The sequence below is a fragment of the Pseudophryne corroboree genome, chromosome 7 (assembly GCF_028390025.1).
Source record: "Pseudophryne corroboree isolate aPseCor3 chromosome 7, aPseCor3.hap2, whole genome shotgun sequence".
NCBI lineage: Eukaryota > Metazoa > Chordata > Amphibia > Anura > Myobatrachidae > Pseudophryne > Pseudophryne corroboree.
The window spans coordinates 387,677,907-387,697,817 of NC_086450.1; the positions used below are offsets into that span (position 1 = coordinate 387,677,907).

The 19,911-nt window shown below is 44.2% G+C and overlaps 1 protein-coding gene across 1 annotated transcript in view; it reads right to left on the bottom strand.

The window, feature by feature from the left end:
- Positions 1-19,911, bottom strand: part of TMEM184A (transmembrane protein 184A) — a 61,632-nt gene that overhangs the window by 32,454 nt on the left and 9,267 nt on the right. Inside the window, exon 2 of the mRNA XM_063934598.1 lies at positions 7,872-8,126. Coding sequence (XP_063790668.1) covers positions 7,872-8,126 — 255 coding nt within the window. The remainder of the gene's footprint in view (positions 1-7,871; positions 8,127-19,911) is intronic.

Sequence of the window (19,911 nt, forward strand, 5' to 3'; positions counted from 1 at the left end):
GACTGCCCTGCATCACCGCCAGCGGGTGGGCTCGGAACTCTTAGCCTTTTCCTCGCACCCCCAGTTGCAGGAGAATGTGAAAGAGGAGCTGTTGAAGGGTCACGTTCCGCTTGACTTGCCAATTTTCTCACCAGCAGGTCTTTGAACCTCTGCAGACTTGTGTCTGCCGGAAAGAGAGATCCAACGTAGGTTTTAAATCTAGGATCGAGCACGGTGGCCAAAATGTAGTGCTCTGATTTCAACAGATTGACCACCCGTGAATCCTGGTTAAGCGAATTAAGGGCTACATTCACAAGTCCCACATGCCTAGCGGAATTGCTCTGTTTTAGCTTCTCCTTCAATGTCTCCAGCTTCTTCTGCAAAAGCCTGATGAGGGGAATGACCTGACTCAGGCTGGCAGTGTCTGAACTGACTTCACGTGTGGCAAGTTCAAAGGGTTGCAGAACCTTGCACAACGTTGAAATCATTCTCCACTGCGCTTGAGTCAGGTGCATTCCCCCTCCTTTGCCTATATCGTAGGCAGATGTATAGGCTTGAATGGCCTTTTGCTGCTCCTCCTCCATCCTCTGAAGCATATAGAGGGTTGAATTCCACCTCGTTACCACCTCTTGCTTCAGATGATGGCAGGGCAGGTTCAGGACTGTTTGCTGGTGCTCCAGTCTTTGGCACGCGGTGGCTGAATGCCGAAAGTGGCCCGCAATTCTTCGGGCCACCGACAGCATCTCTTGCACGCCCCTGACGTTTTTTAAATAATTCTGCACCACCAAATTCAATGTATGTGCAAAACATGGGACGTGCTGGAATTTGCCCAGATGTAATGCACGCACAATATTGCTGGCGTTGTCCGATGTCACAAATCCCCAGGAGAGTCCATTTGGGGTAAGCCATTCTGCGATGATGTTCCTCAGTTTCCGTAAGAGGTTGTCAGCTGTGTGCCTCTTCTGGAAAGCAGTGATACAAAGCGTAGCCTGCCTAGGAACGAGTTGGCGTTTGCGAGATGCTGCTACTGGTGCCGCCGCTGCTGTTCTTGCTGCGGGAGGCAATACATCTACCCAGTGGGCTGTCACAGTCATATAGCCCTGAGTCTGCCCTGCTCCACTTGTCCGTGGTTAAGTGGACATTGGGTACAACTGCATTTTTTAGGACACTGGTGACTCTTTTTCTGAGGTCTGTGTACATTTTCGTTATCGCCTGCCTAGAGAAATGGAACCTAGATGGTATTTGGTACCGGGGACACAGTACCTCAATCAAGTCTGTAGTTGCCTGTGAATTAACGGTGGATAACGGAAAGACGTTTTTCACCGCCCAGGCTGCCAAGGCCGAGTTATCCGCTTTGCAGCAGGATGACTGCTGTGATATTTCATCTTCCTCGCAAAGGACTGTTGGACAGTCAATTGCTTACTGGAAGTAGTACAAGTGGTCTTCCGACTTCCCCTCTGGGATGACGATCGACTCCCAGCAGCAACAACAGCAGCGCCAGCAGCAGTAGGCGTTACACTCAAGGCATCGGAGGAATCCCAGGCAGGAGAGGACTCGTCAGACTTGCCAGTGACATGGCCTGCAGGACTATTGGCTTTCCTGTGTAAGGAGGAAATTGACACGGAGGGAGTTGGTGGTGTGGTTTGCAGGAGCTTGGTTACAAGAGGAAGGGATTTAGTGGTCAGTGGACTGCTTCCGCTGTCATCCAAAGTTTTTGAACTTGTCACTGACTTATGATGAATGCGCTGCAGGTGACGTATAAGGGAGGATGTTCCGAGGTGGTTAACGTCCTTACCCCTACTTATTACAGCTTGACAAAGGCAACACACGGCTTGACACCTGTTGTCCGCATTTGTGTTAAAATAATTCCACACCGAAGAGGTGATTTTTTTTGTAATTTGACCAGGCATGTCAATGGCCATATTCGTCCCACGGACAACAAGTGTCTCCCCGGGTGCCTGACTTAAACAAACCACCTCACCATCAGAATCCTCCTTGTCAATTTCCTCCTCAGCGCCAGCAACACCCATATCTTCATCCTGGTGTACTTCAACAGTGACATCTTCAATTTGACTATCAGGAACTGGACTGCGGGTGCTCCTTCCAGCACTTGCAGGGGGCGTGCAAATGAAGGCGCCACCTCTTCCCGTCCAGTGTTGGGAAGGTCAGGCATCGCAGCCGACACAATTGGACTCTCCTTGGGGATTTGTGATTTAGAAGAACGCACAGTTCTTTGCTGTGCTTTTGACAGCTTAAGTCTTTTCATTTTTCTAGCGAGAGGATGAGTGCTTCCATCCTCATTTGAAGCTGAACCACTAGCCATGAACATAGGCCAGGGCCTCAGCCGTTCCTTGCCACTCCGTGTCGTAAATGGCATATTGGCAAGTTTACGCTTCTCCTCATACGCTTTTAATTTAGATTTTTGGGTCATTTTACTGAACTTTTGTGTTTTGGATTTTACATGCTCTCTACTATGACATTGGGCATCGGCCTAGGCAGACGACGTTGATGGCATTTCATCGTCTCGGCCATGACTAGTGGCAGCAGCTTCAGCACGAGGTGGAAGTGGATCTTGATCTTTCCCTATTTTACCCTCCACATTTTTGTTCTCCATTTTTTAATGTGTGGAATTATATGCCAGTATCAATAGCAATGGCCTACTACTATATATACTGCGCACAACTGAAATGCACCACAGGTATGTATGGATAGTATACTTGACGACACAGAGGGAGGTAGAGCAGTGGCCTACTGTACCGTACTGCTATATATTATATACTGGTGGTCAGCAAATTGTGCAAAACTGAAATGCACCACAGGTATGGATGGATAGTATACTTGACGACACAGAGGTAGGTAGAGCAGTGGCCTACTGTACCGTACTGTTATATATTATATACTGGTGGTCAGCAAACTGTGCAAAACTGAAATGCACTACAGGTATGGATGGATAGTATACTTGACGACACAGAGGTAGGTAGAGCAGTGGCCTTCTGTACCATACTCCTATATATTATATACTGGTGGTCAGCAAAATTATGCACTGTACTCCTACTATATACTACAATGCAGCACAGATATGGAGCGTTTTTCAGGCAGAGAACGTATAATACTGGTGGTCACTGGTCAGCAAAACTCTGCACTGTACTCCTCCTATAATACTGCTGGTCCCCAGAATAAAGATATTTGCAGCCCCCTGAAAGTTCTGAAACAAAGTGAGAGGACGCCAGCCACATCCTCTCACTATCATTTCCAATGCACGAGTGAAAAATGGCGGCGACGCACGGCTCCTTATATAGAATCCGAATCTCGCGAGAATCCGACAGCAGGATGATGACGTTCGGGCGCGCTCGGGTTAACCGAGCAATACTGGAGTATCAGAGTATGCCTCGGACCCGTGTAAAATGGGTGAAGTTCGGCGGGGTTCGGATTCCGAGGAACTGAACCCGCTCATCACTAGTTAAAATTCCTCCAAGCCGATGTCCAGGACTTATCAACAATGAAACATCAGACTGAGGAAGCTGCCGATGCCCGTAGGCAGTGAAACGCGTCTCTTCACTTCACTTGCCAGTGACAACTTTATTCACCACCGCCGAGCATCAGGAGGAATTTGGACGTATCTCCGGATAAGGCTCACTACGAAAGGTTGATCAGCACCAGAGCCGGGAGAACTACAGAATCATTAACCTGAGGCGGAGTGGTAATTAAAACCTAACATGGCCATGTTTTATAAAAGCTGTGACTTTGCTCACTAACCTACTGCTCCAAAGAGCTATGCATGATTAAATTACTGTTAACTGGATCAGCGTCACTTTAAAGTGAGGAGGGGGAGAGAGAAAAAAAGCTACTGGATTATAGACGGACTGTGTGTGATTAAATGCAATCCCTTTCACCTGTAGTATATCTCACTTAGGGGCAGATGTATTAACCTGGAGAAGGCATAAGGAAGTGATAAACCAGTGATAAATGCAAGGTGATAAAAACACCAGCCAATCAGCTCCCATATGTAAATTAACAGTTAGGAGCTGATTGGCTGGTGCATTATCACCTTGCACTTAACACTGCTTTATCACTTCCTTATGCCTTCTCCAGGTTAATACATCTGCCCGTTAGTGCCTTAACATCCAGCTCAAGATCACAACTATTAAAGAAAGGATTCAGCAGAGAACCGAGTGGAAAGAAGTAACCAAACCACGGACTCAGCTGCTGTAAGCTTTGTAGCAACTAAATGCAACACTAGGATTAATTGAAACTATTGTATCTTTTTTGCACCAAAAGGGCTAGCTAAATTGATGTAAGGAGCAGAGCATTGAATGTTTTATTATATGTAATATGAAGTATTAATGTGGTTTTAGTAATTTTACATGCAAATTTGTTGTTAAGGCAAGGGAAAGATTTTTTTAGTTTTGGTACTATAATACTACTAGTGGAAATTTATCATTGAGATAAAAATGAATTAATAAATTTATTATAATAAGAAATCTGCAAGCGCTGTTTGTAGTTCCTTTTTTTCTTAGTTTTCTCTTATATTTGAAGAGGGCTGGGAAGTCCCTCTGTGTATAGTGAGCTGCGTGCAGATTTGGGACATATACATGTTGTTAATTGAACAAATCTAATTATATTGGCGCTAGGGGAGCTACTTTAGTGTAGTTGTTTTTTTATTTCTTATCAACAATTACCGGAACCGTTTACAAGCAGTTATTGCTACACAAGGAGCCCGGGGGTCACATTCATTTGCATGAAAGCAAAGGGTCACATTCATTTTTTTTACACTCACAGATATGTGATATTGTGTCATATTCCGCAATCAAAACATGAACACATCCAAAAGACGGCAGTTTTCGACTTTTTAAGGTCGAAACGTGATTCGACCTATTCATAGCTTTTCGACAAGCCGAGGCATTAGACTTGTCGAAAAGCACATGGATCGGCGGAATAGCTGCCGATCCACGTGTTAATGTCGAAAACGGGGCCAAATCAACAGGTTTTGTCCCCCTTTTCGACCATATCAGTCCGACATCGTCGAACTGAGATGCGGGACCTTAGTGAAGGACGCGGGGAGAGCTGCGCGGAGACGGGGAAGAGCCGTCGGGAGGAGGGCAGTGCTGGAGGATGTATCACAGCCGCCGGGAGCGGCGGCTGTGATGCGGGGACGGGAGCAGGGCGGCAGGCTGCAGAGCAATACCTCCGATAGGCGCCCCCGGCCGCCGCTGAGTTACTGGTCCCTCCGCCTGACAGGTCCCCCGCCGCTGACAGGGAGAGGGAGAGGCAGAGCGCCGGGGTAGGGGGAGAGCAGCGGCAGCCCTACTGTAGCGCGGCTCTCCCCTCTCACATCTCAATTCGACTTTTTCAAAAGACGAATTGAAATGTTATTTGAATAGACCAGGTTGAATCCATTCCGACAAATGAATGTCGGAATGGATCTGACTTAAATTGAATATACCCCTTTATCTACTTTTAGGACTTGTGTGAAAATATGAGGTAGCGTTGGGGCACCCAGTGCTAAGTGCTTTTAAGTGGCTTCCTGTCGTTCTAATAATATATATATATATATATATATATATATATATATATATATATATATATATATACATACATACATACATATACTCACAGCCCCTAAAACACCCACCCCAGCACCTCTTCCATCCGCGTCTCCCCCGCACCCGACACTCCCCCAAACACAGTACCTACTAGGTAATTCATCAGGCCCTGTGTGCGCTGTTCACAGAATTATGATTGGAGGTAATACTCCATATAATAACAATAATAATTTTTATATATATATATATTTATATATGTATGCTATGGACTGGCTCGCCCGTTCCCCAGACCTGAATCCAATTGAGCACATCTGGGACATCATGTCTCGCTCCATCCACCAATGCCACGTTGCACCACAGACTGTCCAGGAGTTGGCGGATGCTTTAGTCCAGGTCTGGGAGGAGATCCCTCAGGAGACCATCCGCCACCTCATCAGGAGCATGCCCAGGCATTGTAGGGAGGTCATACAGGCACGTGGAGGCCACACACACTACTAAGCCTCATTTTGACTTGTTTTAAGGACATTACATCAAAGTTGGATTAGCCTGTAGTGTGTTTTTCCACTTTAATTTTGAGGGTGACTCCAAATCCAGACCTCCATGTGTTAATAAATCTGATTTCCATTGATAATTTTTGTGTGATTTTGTTGTCAGCACATTCAACTATGTAAAGAACAAAGTATTTAATAGGAGTATTTCATTCATTCAGATCTAGGATGTGTTATTTTTGTGTTCCCTTTATTTTTTTGAGCAGTGTGTGTGTGTGTGTGTGTGTGTGTATTATATATATATATATATATATATATATATATATATATATATATATATATATATATATATATATATATATATATATGTGTATATATATATATATATATATATATATATATAAAAATCGATGGAGGCGGCACTCAGAGACTTATAAATAATGCAGCAGTAGAAGTTGAATGCATCTTTAATGCGGCTGCAACTCCGGAACGTAGATGCATTAAACTTCTACTGCTACACTATTTTAAAGTATCTGAGAGCAGTTAAATCTAAAGCCAAGGGTCTGTTACAGTAGATAGATAGATAGATAGATAGATAGATAGATAGATAGATAGAGATAGATAGGCAGGCCGAAAATAGGATTTTCGTCACCCGGGGCAAGGTAGTAATTTGGCGCCCGTCACAAACCCCCCCCCCCCCCCCATAAATAAATCAAAGACAAGAAAAGAAAGAAACAAACAGAAAAACAAACCCAGTCAGCCTAAATTAATTAATTATCAAATATGTTGAAAAAAAAGGGGACACTATTGGACAATATTCCCCTATGTGCCTCAAATGCTCTATGCGTCACATGCACCTCCAGCTGCGTGTTCCACTACATGCTCCTCTGTGTGTCCCCATACATTGCACTATAATCATAACACTTCATCACTGCGCTACTCCCTATCCACTGCACTACATCACTATACTACATCCCCTACACGCTGAACTACATCACTACACCACATGCCCCTATACACTGCACTACATACCCAATATACTGCACTACATCCCCTTACATGCTACACCACATCAGTGCACTACATGCCCCTATATACTGCAATACATTACTACACTACATACATCACTACACTACATCCCCCTATAAGCTACACCAAATCCCCCCATCTGGGAGGCAAAGCGGAGGTTGATACTGCTAAATGGGAGCATGGTGCCGATAATAAAGTCTGTTTTAAACTCACCACAAAGCTGCTGTGAGATTTGGAGGTTTCCACTGTCAAGTAGACAGCGAGCAAAGTGAACCTTTGATTTCTGTAACATCGGTGACTGCACCTGTTAACAAGCATAAGCCTGAGGCAGTGTGTCCTCTCAATGTGGTGTAGCCTGCAGCTTGTTATCGGTTGTTGCTGGGCAGGCAGCCGGGATCATAGCCTGCTGAAAAACACAGCACCAACAGCTCGCTTCTATAGCTTGTATGGTGCACCGCACGCTAGTTGCAGCACTGCATGGCAAAGAAAAGAGTTTAAGACAGTAGCCAGCATAGGAGAGATCCAGGTACTGCAGCTCACCTGCACGGCGTCTGAGCCAGCTCCGGGCAGACAGTTGGGTCAGAGACACTGCCCGGGAGCAGTCTGCTGTCTCACTGGAGAAGCACAACACTGCCGGCAAAAAATAAATAAAAACCCTGTTCCTCTTTAACTCCTCAGAGCCCCCTCAAATCCTGCACCCGGGGCGCATGCCCCCTTAGCCCCCCCTAGTTACGGCCCGATAGACAGACAGACAGACAGACAGACAGATGTTTCTCCATATACTTATATGCTCAACTATAATCAATATTGAACAGGTGAAAACTTCCCATACCTGGTGACAAGTTAGCAACAGAGCGGTCCAAACAAACACTCCTGCGATTCCTTTTGCTGCAGCCGTTGTCAGGAATAACTGATCGCCATCTGCAGAAGTATTGGAAACCGTCTGCTGTGGAGATCCAGTATCAGTGTTCACATTCAATAAATCTATGAGGCTGCCAAGAGTTGTCTGACCTGGGTTGGGATTCAGAGTAGAATTCGATACATTTGCCTCCATTGCCGAAAACTGTACAGACACTGTGTTGTTCATCTATGCAAAACAAAGGCAGAGAGCAAAGGTGAAAAGTCAGAGACACCATGAGACATGGGCAGGTGCTGGATAAATGACGCAAACAATTTTTATTGCGGAATGGGAGAGGAGTTACACAACAGTCTAATTAAATAAAATAATGATATGTGCATCAATGTCTGTTGGATCAGTTCTTCTATGGCTAGTTTTAAGCCCCATACACACTAGACGAGAAAGTGAAAGATCTCGCTCAGAAGGGCCGATCTGAGCGAGATCTTTTACAATCTCGTCCAGAGTGGGCACTCAATGTTGTTAACGATGCAAGCTGCTGTGCATCGTTAACGACCCCCTCCCTCGTCTGAACATGTACAGACGAGGGAGGTCCTCGTTAACGACAGCCATGCTGCAGATGCAGCATGGGCGTAGTCCCCCCCCCCGCCGTTGCTCCCTTCTCCGCTGGCATCGGGTCGTTTAGCGTGTACTGGGCTTTATTCTAAACATCCTAACAAATTGCTGCAATGTAGAAACTAAAGTTGCCATTTATATGGAAAGTATTCATTCAATATATTCGATGATAATACTGCATACTTGTCTACTCTCCCAGAACGTCTGGGAAGCTTCAGAAAATCCATGTCATTGGAGCCCCGCCCCCCACTTTACAATGCCAGTAAATTGGTCATTGTATAGTGAGGGCGGGGCCACAATGACGCGATTGCACCTCCACATCGCCCACCTATGATGGTGCCATGTCCCCTGTTGTGTAGACCCGGCTGCCCACCTCCCGGAGGGAGCAGCCGGAAGTCGGCAAGTATGGATAAGTGACATAACAGCCTGACAAGTGAAGCTCTCCTCTCCCTTTTCTAGCTAAATTTCACCAAACACCAACAGTCATTTAACCCATATAAAGACCAAGGGCTGGATGTAATGAAGTCTGAGTTGGCCGGAGGAGAGTGTTCCTGGCCGAATACAGACATTTTTATTTTAAAGCGGTAATCACTTACAAGGCATGGTTTTCAGAGTTTGGCCGGGAACCCGCACCTCTGGTCAACTCGAGTTTCATTACATCTGGCCCCAAGAGACATACAGTATGTGGTGAAAACCAGTTCACAGCTTATATAGCAAAACTCAGCAGAAAGGTGACAAAGAATGGAGAAGGAAGATGGCTCAGTGTAGTGAACTGATGAATCTAGTGGCAATAAGCCAAACAATATTGAACAATGATATATGTTGGCTACAGAAAATCTATGAAATCTTTAGAAAGAGATAAAGTGGACGGAGGTAAAGTACCAGCCAATCCACTCCTAACTGTCATGTTACAGGCTGGGTGTGAAAAGGACAGGAGCTGGTTGGCTGGTACTTTATCTTTATGCACTTTATCCCTCTCCAAAGCTTAGCGGTCAATCCAATCCAATCGTGTTGCAAGAGGTTTCATGCAACAAATGTGCGTTCCTGAGAATTCTCCAATCCAATTAATAATGCCTATTCGCGGTACTCGCAGTGGGAGTTTGAGAATTGTCAGCCACATGCAATGTGAGAGAAGTGCATGAAAAAGTGGGGTGACCTTCCCGGACCCAATGACAATTTTATTTGCCGAATCATACAGGAGGCTGTTAGTGGTCATAAGGAAAGTACTGGAGCTTTTTAAATGGTGTTAAATAGCAGGTTTGTGCAAGTAGAAAAAAAAAAAAAATGATAAAAAGCAAACTTTGTTCATTTACTTTCATACGATAAAAATGAAAATGTGCACAACTCTTGGGGTAAGGATCAAAACAACTGTCCTCAAGAAAAGAGACAACGCACATAATTTCAACGGGATATGGTTACATTGCCAGGAGTTGGGATCCCAGGGGTCATGATACCAACGCCGGAAACCCAACCACTGACAATGCCTACAGCCGGAATCCCAGCTAACAAGGGCTATTCCCACTAGTGGGAGTCCTCGACACCCATAGAGTGGGAATAGAACCTGTGGCGAGCGCAGCAATCGGCAAGGTGCTTCATTGCACTCGCCCCCCTGCCGGCATTCTGGCGGCCGGGATCCCAGTGTACCATAACCAACGCATTTCAACTTATTCTCACATTGTCCAAAGGCAGGGGAACGGCGGCTTGTTTAAGTATCAGTGATCATCTCTGTTAACTTTTACTAAAATCAATTAAGAAAGTATAAAATATGGTTTAACAATCCCACAAAAGGGCAGCCCTTAGAATTTGCTAGACAGAGGAATAAGAAAGGGGAATGCGATGGGCCGCTATATGTAATTATTTTGCACAAATGGCTAGACTTAATAGTCTTTATTTAGATTTTTGACTTGACTAACAGGTCGGAGTGGTGTTCCATTGTCATCATTAGGCTTCTGCTAAGCAGCGTACAATGGATGTTTTATTCCCAACCTGTCACACGGATACTGCTCAGACACAAACAGCAAAGGTGGCAGCAGTGACCAGGAGTATTTACTGTAAATGTTTAACCACCGTCCAGGTCATTGCCCTGATATTAACCCACGTTTCACCTCCAGGATCCCGGCAGACAGTTACATTAATATACAGTAAAGGACTGTTGCATGTGCAGTAAGTGACTGTAGTGCATGCAGACTGTGGACTATATAGATTAATAGCCGGACAGAACACACAAAGTGTCTCAAGTATTATTTACCATTACTAGTTATCATTCACTCTTTGGCCATCTTTTAATAGTTGGAGATTCCCTCTGGTTTTAGTAAAAATGCATACTTGCCAAGTATCGGGAACTCCCCTCCAGGATCTCATGGAGACCAGGTGTCAAGTGCAGGGGGTGTGACATCATCATGGCCTGGTCACCACAGTGTAAAGGCCCTTCATACATTTAAACCCCAATTTCTCGACCCTACCGGAACTGGCAATCTGCCGATAGTCAGTCCATTGATGATTGGCGATCGCTCAAGGAAACAGGGAAATTCTTCATTTTGCTTTGCCAATCACGACCATTTTCAGTTGAGATGGGGGAATAGAGATTTTTTTACATTTTTAATATTCCCAATCAGGACACTGCAGCAATATGTCACTGATGTAAGGGGGACTAATGCCTCAACTCCCCTACACACAGGGATTGGTGATCAGTGTTCCGGGAGGGCTGACAGTAATCGGATCCTCTTCCTGCTGTGACCCCTGGTGCTGTAAAGTTAGTTGCCGCATCACTTTACTTAATTGGGGGTCACGCAGCAGTGCAGGAGGACCCGATGACCGTCAGCCTTCACCGGAGCACCGGTTCCTGGGTTTAGGAGAGTATTTTTTTTCACCCTGATCCGCTTGTGTGTTCATTGGACACTCATAGCTGATCACACTGGCCTGTTCCCTGCATAGCTTAGTACAGGATTCGCAGTGAGACCAGTGTTTACACAATAATTCTTTTTTATTGTTAGTAAATTCGTCCAGATCGCATTTCCCTTTATAAGTATGGGAAATGCCACCTGGTTACGAAAAAATGAGGATTAAAGAGTTTGGGGCAGCTTTTCAGGAAAGCGTCTTCAAAAGCCTTCTAATGCATTCAGGTGATACTAAAATAATAGTGTGAACCTACTCGTTTTCAAGTTATTTTAGTAAAAAAAAGAAGAAAAAAAAAAAAAAAAAGATAAAAGCTTGCTAAACCTGCCGATACATCCAAGATTTTGTCTAAATGGGAGGAAAGCTGAATTTGTGCTGACCCCACCCCAACACACAGACATAATTGGAAAAGTAGATGTATAATACTTATTGTCTCTAGCATTACATAATGTGTAAGAGATATGTTATTGCAAATATTGACTCATTTTCATTTCCATCTGACACAGAGCTTTCTTTTTCTATTCAAATTGGAACAATTTTATCCATCTCAGCATACACCATATCCAGAAAGCAACAATTAGCTATATGTTATATCCAGAAAGCTGTAATTTTGACTTGAACGGCCCCTCATACAATTTAACAATCAGTATACAACAAGCTCTCCCGCTGACGTTCCAGCATTCAGCTGTTACCTCTGCACAGTACAAGCCCAGGGCAGGACAAACCATTTCTATTACTGCTTCAGAAGCCACAATGTGACATTTTAGTGTTTGTGGAAACAAGCGCCATGTACACCTTTCGAGGCATGTTTGTGTAAGGTTACACCGTCAGCAGAGCAAATTTTCCAGCTACTGAAGACCGATCTGTTAAAGAAACAACTGCACTGAAAATGCACAGTGATTTATTGTACTAATGAGTTTCCAAACACAGGTACATGTACATAAATCCCTGTGATCAGGTCATACGTAATAATCAGATAATAGACAAACAAAACACAAAATCAACCTAATCTGACAACATACATCCCTTTGAAAAAATAAACTAACTAACACAGGCATTCCCAACTTCCGTCTTCAAGGCACACTAATGAGCCCTACACACTGGCCGAAGTGCCCGACTGCCGATACGGCCGGCAGACGACCCAGCAACCTGATGTCACCCGGCCCCATAGCCCCGCATGCTAATATGGACGATATTGCGGGACCGCGCATCGTTCATCACTGGTGCCTACACACTGAAATATATGAACAATTTCTCATTCATTACTGAACGAGATTGTTCATATCGGCCGCACACATCAACCAGTGTGTAGGGCCCTTAACAGTGCAGGTTTTATGGCTATCCAGGCTTTAGCACAGATGGATTAATCAAAATAACTGAGGTACTAATTAAGTCACCTGTGCTCAAGCATGGCTATCACTAAAAATGGACTGTTAGTGTGCCTTGAAAACCGAGGTTGGGAATGCCTGAACTAACATGAAGAAACCAAGCGTGAAAAAAACAAGTACACCTTGACCGCCTCTGCATCAATAGAGACGGTCATCTGAGCCAGGTGCTGCTAATTAAGTACACTTTATTATTTGCTCGTCAGGAGTGCTCCCGTCTCTTTATAAAACTTAAACCTCTAGCACTTCAGCCTGGGGATTCAGGTTGGTGTTATACAGTTGTGTCCTCACACTCTGTGGCAGCAATTGCTCCAAACAGTCCCATTTGGCACACCAGGTCTCGTGCGCTTCGGCCGCACTGAGCGCCTTATTTGCACAAATAAAACAGCTGGAGATGACAAAACTACTCAGCCAGACTGCACCTATCAATTTTATGTGTGTGTATATATCTGTCAGCGACAGAGTCTAAATCTGTATACAAAGTGCCACGATGCAGCAGCCATGGCTTTTTCTCTTGCCAAGTTCCCTTGTGCTTTATCTGCAACTTCGTACATGTTTAAAACAAATTCCTGTGCCATTAAATTTGCAGCCTACTGCAGTTGTGTTTCTCTGTGTTTGTGATGTAAATAAGGTGATAAATGTAAAGAAAAAGTCGGTATGCTGCATAGTGTGGCTCAGTAGCGATGGGCATCTTGCGCCGTATGGTGTATTGAGGCTTGGTCCATTGTGACACATCTGTATACATGTCAGGTATCCGTTATCCGGATACCCATTAACCAAAATATTCTGAAAACAGGAATATTTTGGCCCTGTAGTGACATCATGACGTGGCCGGCTTCAGGACGTCACTGGAGTATGTGGATAATCACAGAGAGGTGGGGGAGTGGCTTTGCAGCCATTTCCTCACTACAACCAGGACCTGCCACTTACCCCCTGGAAACCCACCCCCACCTCCCTAGACACCACCCCTATGGCACTGTAATGTGGCACAATATGAAGTGGAGGTGCTATAGTGTGACATAATATGAACTGGGGCACTGTAATGTGGCACTTTATGAAGTGGAGGTACTATAGTGTGACAGAATATGAACTGGGGCACAGTAATGTGGCACAATATGAAGTGGAGGTGCTATAGTGTGACATAATATGAACTGGGGCACAGTAATGTGGCACTTTATGAAGTGGAGGTACTATAGCGTGACATAATATGAACTGGGGCACTGTAATGTGGCACTTTATGAAGTGGAGGTGCTATAGCGTGACATAATATGAACTGGGGCACTGTAATGTGGCACTTTATGAAGTGGAGGTGCTATAGCGTGACATAATATGAACTGGGGCACTGTAATGTGGCACTTTATGAAGTGGAGGTACTATAACATGACATAATATGAACTGGGGCACAGTAATGTGGCACTTTATGAAGTGGAGGTACTATAGCGTGACATAATATGAACTGGGGCACTGTAATGTGGCACTTTATGAAGTGGAGGTGCTATAGCGTGACATAATATGAACTGGGGCACTGTAATGTGGCACTTTATGAAGTGGAGGTGCTATAGCGTGACATAATATGAACTGGGGCACTGTAATGTGGCACTTTATGAAGTGGAGGTACTATAGTGTGACATAATATGAACTGGGGCACTGTAATGTGGCATAATAAGAAGTGGAGGTACTATAGTGTGACATAATATGAACTGGGGCACTGTAATGTGGCACTTTATGAAGTGGAGGTACTATAGTGTGACATAATATGAACTGTGGCACAGTAATGTGGCACTTTATGAAGTGGAGGTACTATAGTGTGACATAATATGAACTGGGGCAGCACTGTAATGTGGCACAATATGAAGTGGAGGTACTATAGTGTGACATAATATGAACTGGGGCACTGTAATGTGGCACTTTATGAAGTGGAGGTACTATAGTGTGACAGAATATGAACTGGGGCACAGTAATGTGGCACAATATGAAGTGGAGGTACTATAGTGTGACATAATATGAACTGGGGCACAGTAATGTGGCACTTTATGAAGTGGAGGTACTATAGTGTGACATAATATGAACTGGGGCACAGTAATGTGGCACAATAAGAAGTGGAGGTACTATAGTGTGACATAATATGAACTGGGGCAGCACTGTAATGTGGCACAATAAGAAGTGGGGGCATTGCTGCAGAGAGTTGTCTCTCTAGAAGCACTGGGACAGGGCACCTTCAAAATTTTGCTATGGGGCCCACAAAGTTCTGGCTACGCCCCTGTCTGGAATGCTCCTGGTCCCGAGCATTCCGGATATGGGATACTCGGCCTGTACTAAATCAAGGAGGCAAGAAATCTATAGGGACCTCAGAGAAGCAAATATTACTACTCATGCTTCTGGGAAAAGATCTGACAGGTCCAGAAGTTCCAGTCAAGGATGTGTAGCCATGCCCTCAAGATGGTGCGTTCCGGACAGTTCACACTTCCTGCAACAGATCATGGGCTACATTTACTAAGCAGTGGTTTAGGTGTTTAAACTAAATCAGCCGTCGATCCCTAGCGGTTTCTAAATGACAATCCACTATGGTGTGTTCTATTTGGCAGCAGTTTCTACTGAAACCACTGCAGATTAGAAGCTTTTCTATTTACATTAATTTAATGGTGCTTTTAAAAAAACAACATTTAACATCATAGAAAGTTATTCTATTCACATTCATTAGTTGTGTTACTCTATTTGTTACAGAAAGCAGTATGGATAATGTCATAGCTAGTATCACTGACTCACAGCACTGAGGTCATGGGTTCAATTCTCATTAATTGGCTCTAACTAACACGTGTGTGTGTGTGTGTGTGTGTGTGTGTGTGTGTGTGTGTGTGTGTGTGTGTGTGAGAGTGTGTGTGTGTGTTTAATGGTGCGGTTACAGAAATAACACATTCAACTGGAATCATAGACAGTTAGCTATTTTCACTTTGACAGTTTGCGAGTCGTGTGTGTGAGTTTAGTACAAATTGTATTATATATACATCCATGATGAAGGTGCATCTCTTGCACCGAAACAGCTGTCATCCAAGGCTGACATTTGGCTTAGGAAGTTATTGCTATACCCTATATTGAAGCCATAATGAGTATCTGTTCACGTCCTGTTGGTTTTGCACTTGCACTTTTTGTTTATTGCTGCTGAATATGCTACGTAAAGATCTTTTCCTATATTGGATTATTTGGATGTGCTGGTTATGTAGATCGATAGATCGATAGATAGAATAGAACAGAGTAAAGTGGGAACCGGTCTCTAGGTTGTCAGGGTCTCTAGGTCGTCAGGGTCTCTAGGTCGACATGAGTTTTTCACAATGTTTTTCTTTTTTTTTGGACCTTTTCCATACTTAACGATCCATGTCGACTACGATTGGGAATAGTAACCTGTGCCGAGCGCAGCTGAAGCAGAACGAGGCACCTTGCCTGAAGTATGACGAGAGAAGCGAGACATGCAAGGGGACACGGTGCACTAACTGGGGTTCCCGGTCACTGTACGGAGAAAACAACACTGAAAAAAAAACTCATGTCGACTTTTTGACCTGTCGACCTAGAGACCCTGTTGACCAATAGCAGTCGACCTAGTTACCGTCGACCTTGCATACCACACCCCAGTGAAGTCTATGTAGATTTGACAGTAAGGAGTCTATTTAAGAAACTCAGAAAAGTCAACAATGGCTGTTTTCTCATAGTATGTTTTTTTTTTTTTGTGGGGAGGGCGGGGGGTTTCTGCTATAAGAAGCCCGAGTCTGTGATCCTGCACAGTCAGGTCACACGTGTATGGAGAACCTGACAAAAGGATAAATCGCTTCTTACCGTTCCACAGCTCCCCAGTTAACTTATTTTGGTAAACTGGGCCAAACAATATTTTCTATCACTGAGATTAATTCTGTCTTAATGCCTAATATTGATAAATAGGCCTCTAATAATATTAAATTACCCATAACAATTGAATAACGTGAAGTACTGGAGCCAAGTGCTGTGTGGTTGGAATTGGTATGTTTTACAGACGGGTATACTGACAGCAAAAACCCGTCTGTTGGAATCCCGGCAGCGAGGCACTGAGTCCCCTCGCAGGCTTGCTTTGCTGGCCACTGATATATTCCCACTCAGTTGGTGGCGTGGACCCACCAACCGGGTGGGAATACCCTGCGGAGGTCGGGATTCTGCCAGGCAGTATTTCACCGGTTGTCAGGATTACGGGATCCTGACAGTAGGTATTTTAACTGCAGTCCCTTGAGTCAAATTAGCATCATAAATTACTTCTGTAAATAGCATTCACTAGTATATATTTCAGTCATTGTAACAGCTGCAGTGTATTTTGCAGAACGTACTTCTCTCTGCATACATCCAATATAAACATCTGCATTATCTAGTAACTAGTTTTACACTTTTATCTGTATAGTGTCATCAGGTACTGCAGCTCTTTTTCCAAAGAGAGTGACTCATTGAACAAACCAGAATAACAAACAGCAATGAAAAACAGAGAGGTGTTTTCTAGAGTTTACAACCTAAACAGGATTGCTAGTCTTCAAGATACAGTAACCTGTACCATACCACAATACAAGACACAAAAAACATAACTTGTCCTTGGATGGCAGCAGTATAAGACCAGGTTGTTTATGCTTCTTGTCTAAGCAGTAAACTGCACAGATAAGCTTCATAAATGTTTGAACGACCGTTCTTCTTAAGGTTGGTATTCTAAATAATTAAATATCCACAGTCTGTAACTCATCAGCTATCATTGTCTCCATGGGTATTGAGGATGTTAACTTCAGTCCAATGCAATATCTTTCACTGAGCGAGAGGCTTGCTTCAATATATGCATTATGCGTACCCCCCCCCCCCCCCCAACTGTCGCGATTTTTGCAGGACAGTCCCATTTTTGGGGGACACTCCCACTGTCCTCAGTGTCCTGCGGTGGGCAGTTGGGAGTCTCCTGTCACTCGCTGCTTGAATAGACGAAGAGGGACTGGGGGCATGCCAGCAGCTCACAGAGCGCTGGCCATCCCCCCATAGTGGCGGAAAACGGGGGCCGCGCCAGGGAGTTCCTCCTTCCCATCTCCCGATGTTGGGGGGTATGCATTATGGGTCTAATTCAAGGTTGATTGCAAAAGCAAAATGTTCCTCTAACGGGCAAAACCATGTGCACTGAAGGGGAAGCTGTAACATGTGCAGAGAGAGTTAGATTTGGGTGGGGTGTGTTCAAACTGAAATCTAAATTGCAGTGTAAACATAAAGCAGAAACAATATCACCAACCAATTTCTCCTGACCTTCCCCGTTATCCTCTTCCTCAAATCTCTATCTATGAGAAAGGCAAGTTCCCCTACCTTCCTAAATGTATGTGTAACTATTTTTTTTTTCTAAGGGAAGTACTGTCGACACAACTTGATCTAGTTCACGTTATCAAAAAGAACAAAGCACAAACCAATTTTCACTTTTATTTTCAGGAATGCTTCTTCAGAGACATTCAGGTAAGAATCTTGACCATAAATGTATAATTAGCAGAGCAAGCAAATTAATATCAATTTAGTTAACAACCCTAGAATATAATGTGCAGTTTAAACGAAGCTTCCGAAACTGAATACATTCACTACCTAGAAAGAATGTAAGAAAAAAACTCACTTATAAATTATTATTTACTAAATCTGACGCTAGAGCAGGGATGGGGGAACCTTTGGCCCTCCAGCTGTTTCTGAACTACACATACCAGCATGCCTTGCAACAGTTTTGCAATTTGCCCATGCTAAAACTATTGAAGGACATGCTGGGATGTGTAGTTCAGAAACAGCTGGAGGGCCAAAGGTTCCCCATCCCTGCTCTAGCGTCAGATTTAGTAAATAATAATTTATAAGTGAGTTTTTTTCTTAAATTCTTTCTAGGTAGTGAATGTATTCAGTTTCAGAAGCTTAGTTTAAACTGCACATTATATTCTAGGGTATGCTTGGAGTGATAACAAGTGATACAACTGTTCCGAAATTAAGCTCATTACAATTTGAACACAAATAGCCAATATATTTATCCCACACTAAGACTGTGCTGATCATCTTCCCGCCCTCCCATATAACCTCTCCTCCCACTATTTAATTATCGATTGACGACACAACCATCTCCTCTAGCCCCCAAGTGCCCTGTCCTGGAGTTATCTTTGACTCCTCCCTCTCCTTCAAACCACACATTCACAGTTCTGCCATCTCCATCTCAGAAACATTTCTAGGGTCAGACCCTTTCTCATCCTGGAGGCCACTAAGACCATAATCCACTCACTGGTCATCTCCAGATTGGACTACTGTAACTTCCTACTAACTGGTCTTCCAGACTCCCGCCTCTCTCCACTCCAATCTGTTCTTAATGCTTCTGCCCAGCTCATCTTCCTATCCAAATGTACTTAATAGGCCTCCCCTCCAGGCTCCAATTCGAGCTACTCACACTACAAAGCCCTCACTCCAATTTACATCTCTGACCTAATCTCCCTTCACTCTCTCGCCCACTTTGTTCCACAAATGCATGTCACCTTCTCCTGCCTACCAATTATTTCCTCCCACTCCCGTCTGCAAGATTTTGCCGGTGCTGCTCCCTACCTCAGGAACTCTCTCCCTATCAGACTCTCCACCTCTCTTCAATACTTCAAACAGGCTCTCAAGACCCATGTCTTCATCAATGCCATCCAGCTCTCATCCTAACTCACTGCTCCTTCCTCACGGTCTTTGCCATCTGTGTCACCCCTATCTGTTTGCCCCTCCCATTTAGCATGTAAGCTCTTACAAGCAGGGACCTCTTCCCTCATGTGCTTCTTTGTCCCTTACTTTCATTATCCTTTACTCCATACTACCCACATTGGCACCTACCCTTTGTTGCTGCCACCCTGTGCTGCATAGCCGAGTGGTATGATCGCTGATGCAGAAATGTCTAGAAGCCATGTCCTTGTCCTGCATTGTTTTGTACTGTAAGATACGTATTTCTTGTTTAATTGATTTGTTTCTGTACTTTGTAAGGAGCTGCAGAACCCTTGTGGTGCTATATAAATAACTTTAGGATAATACAGAGCTGGATTAAGGCTTTCGGGACCAGAGTCACTTAAGACTGGGGGGCCCTAAAGACCAACATT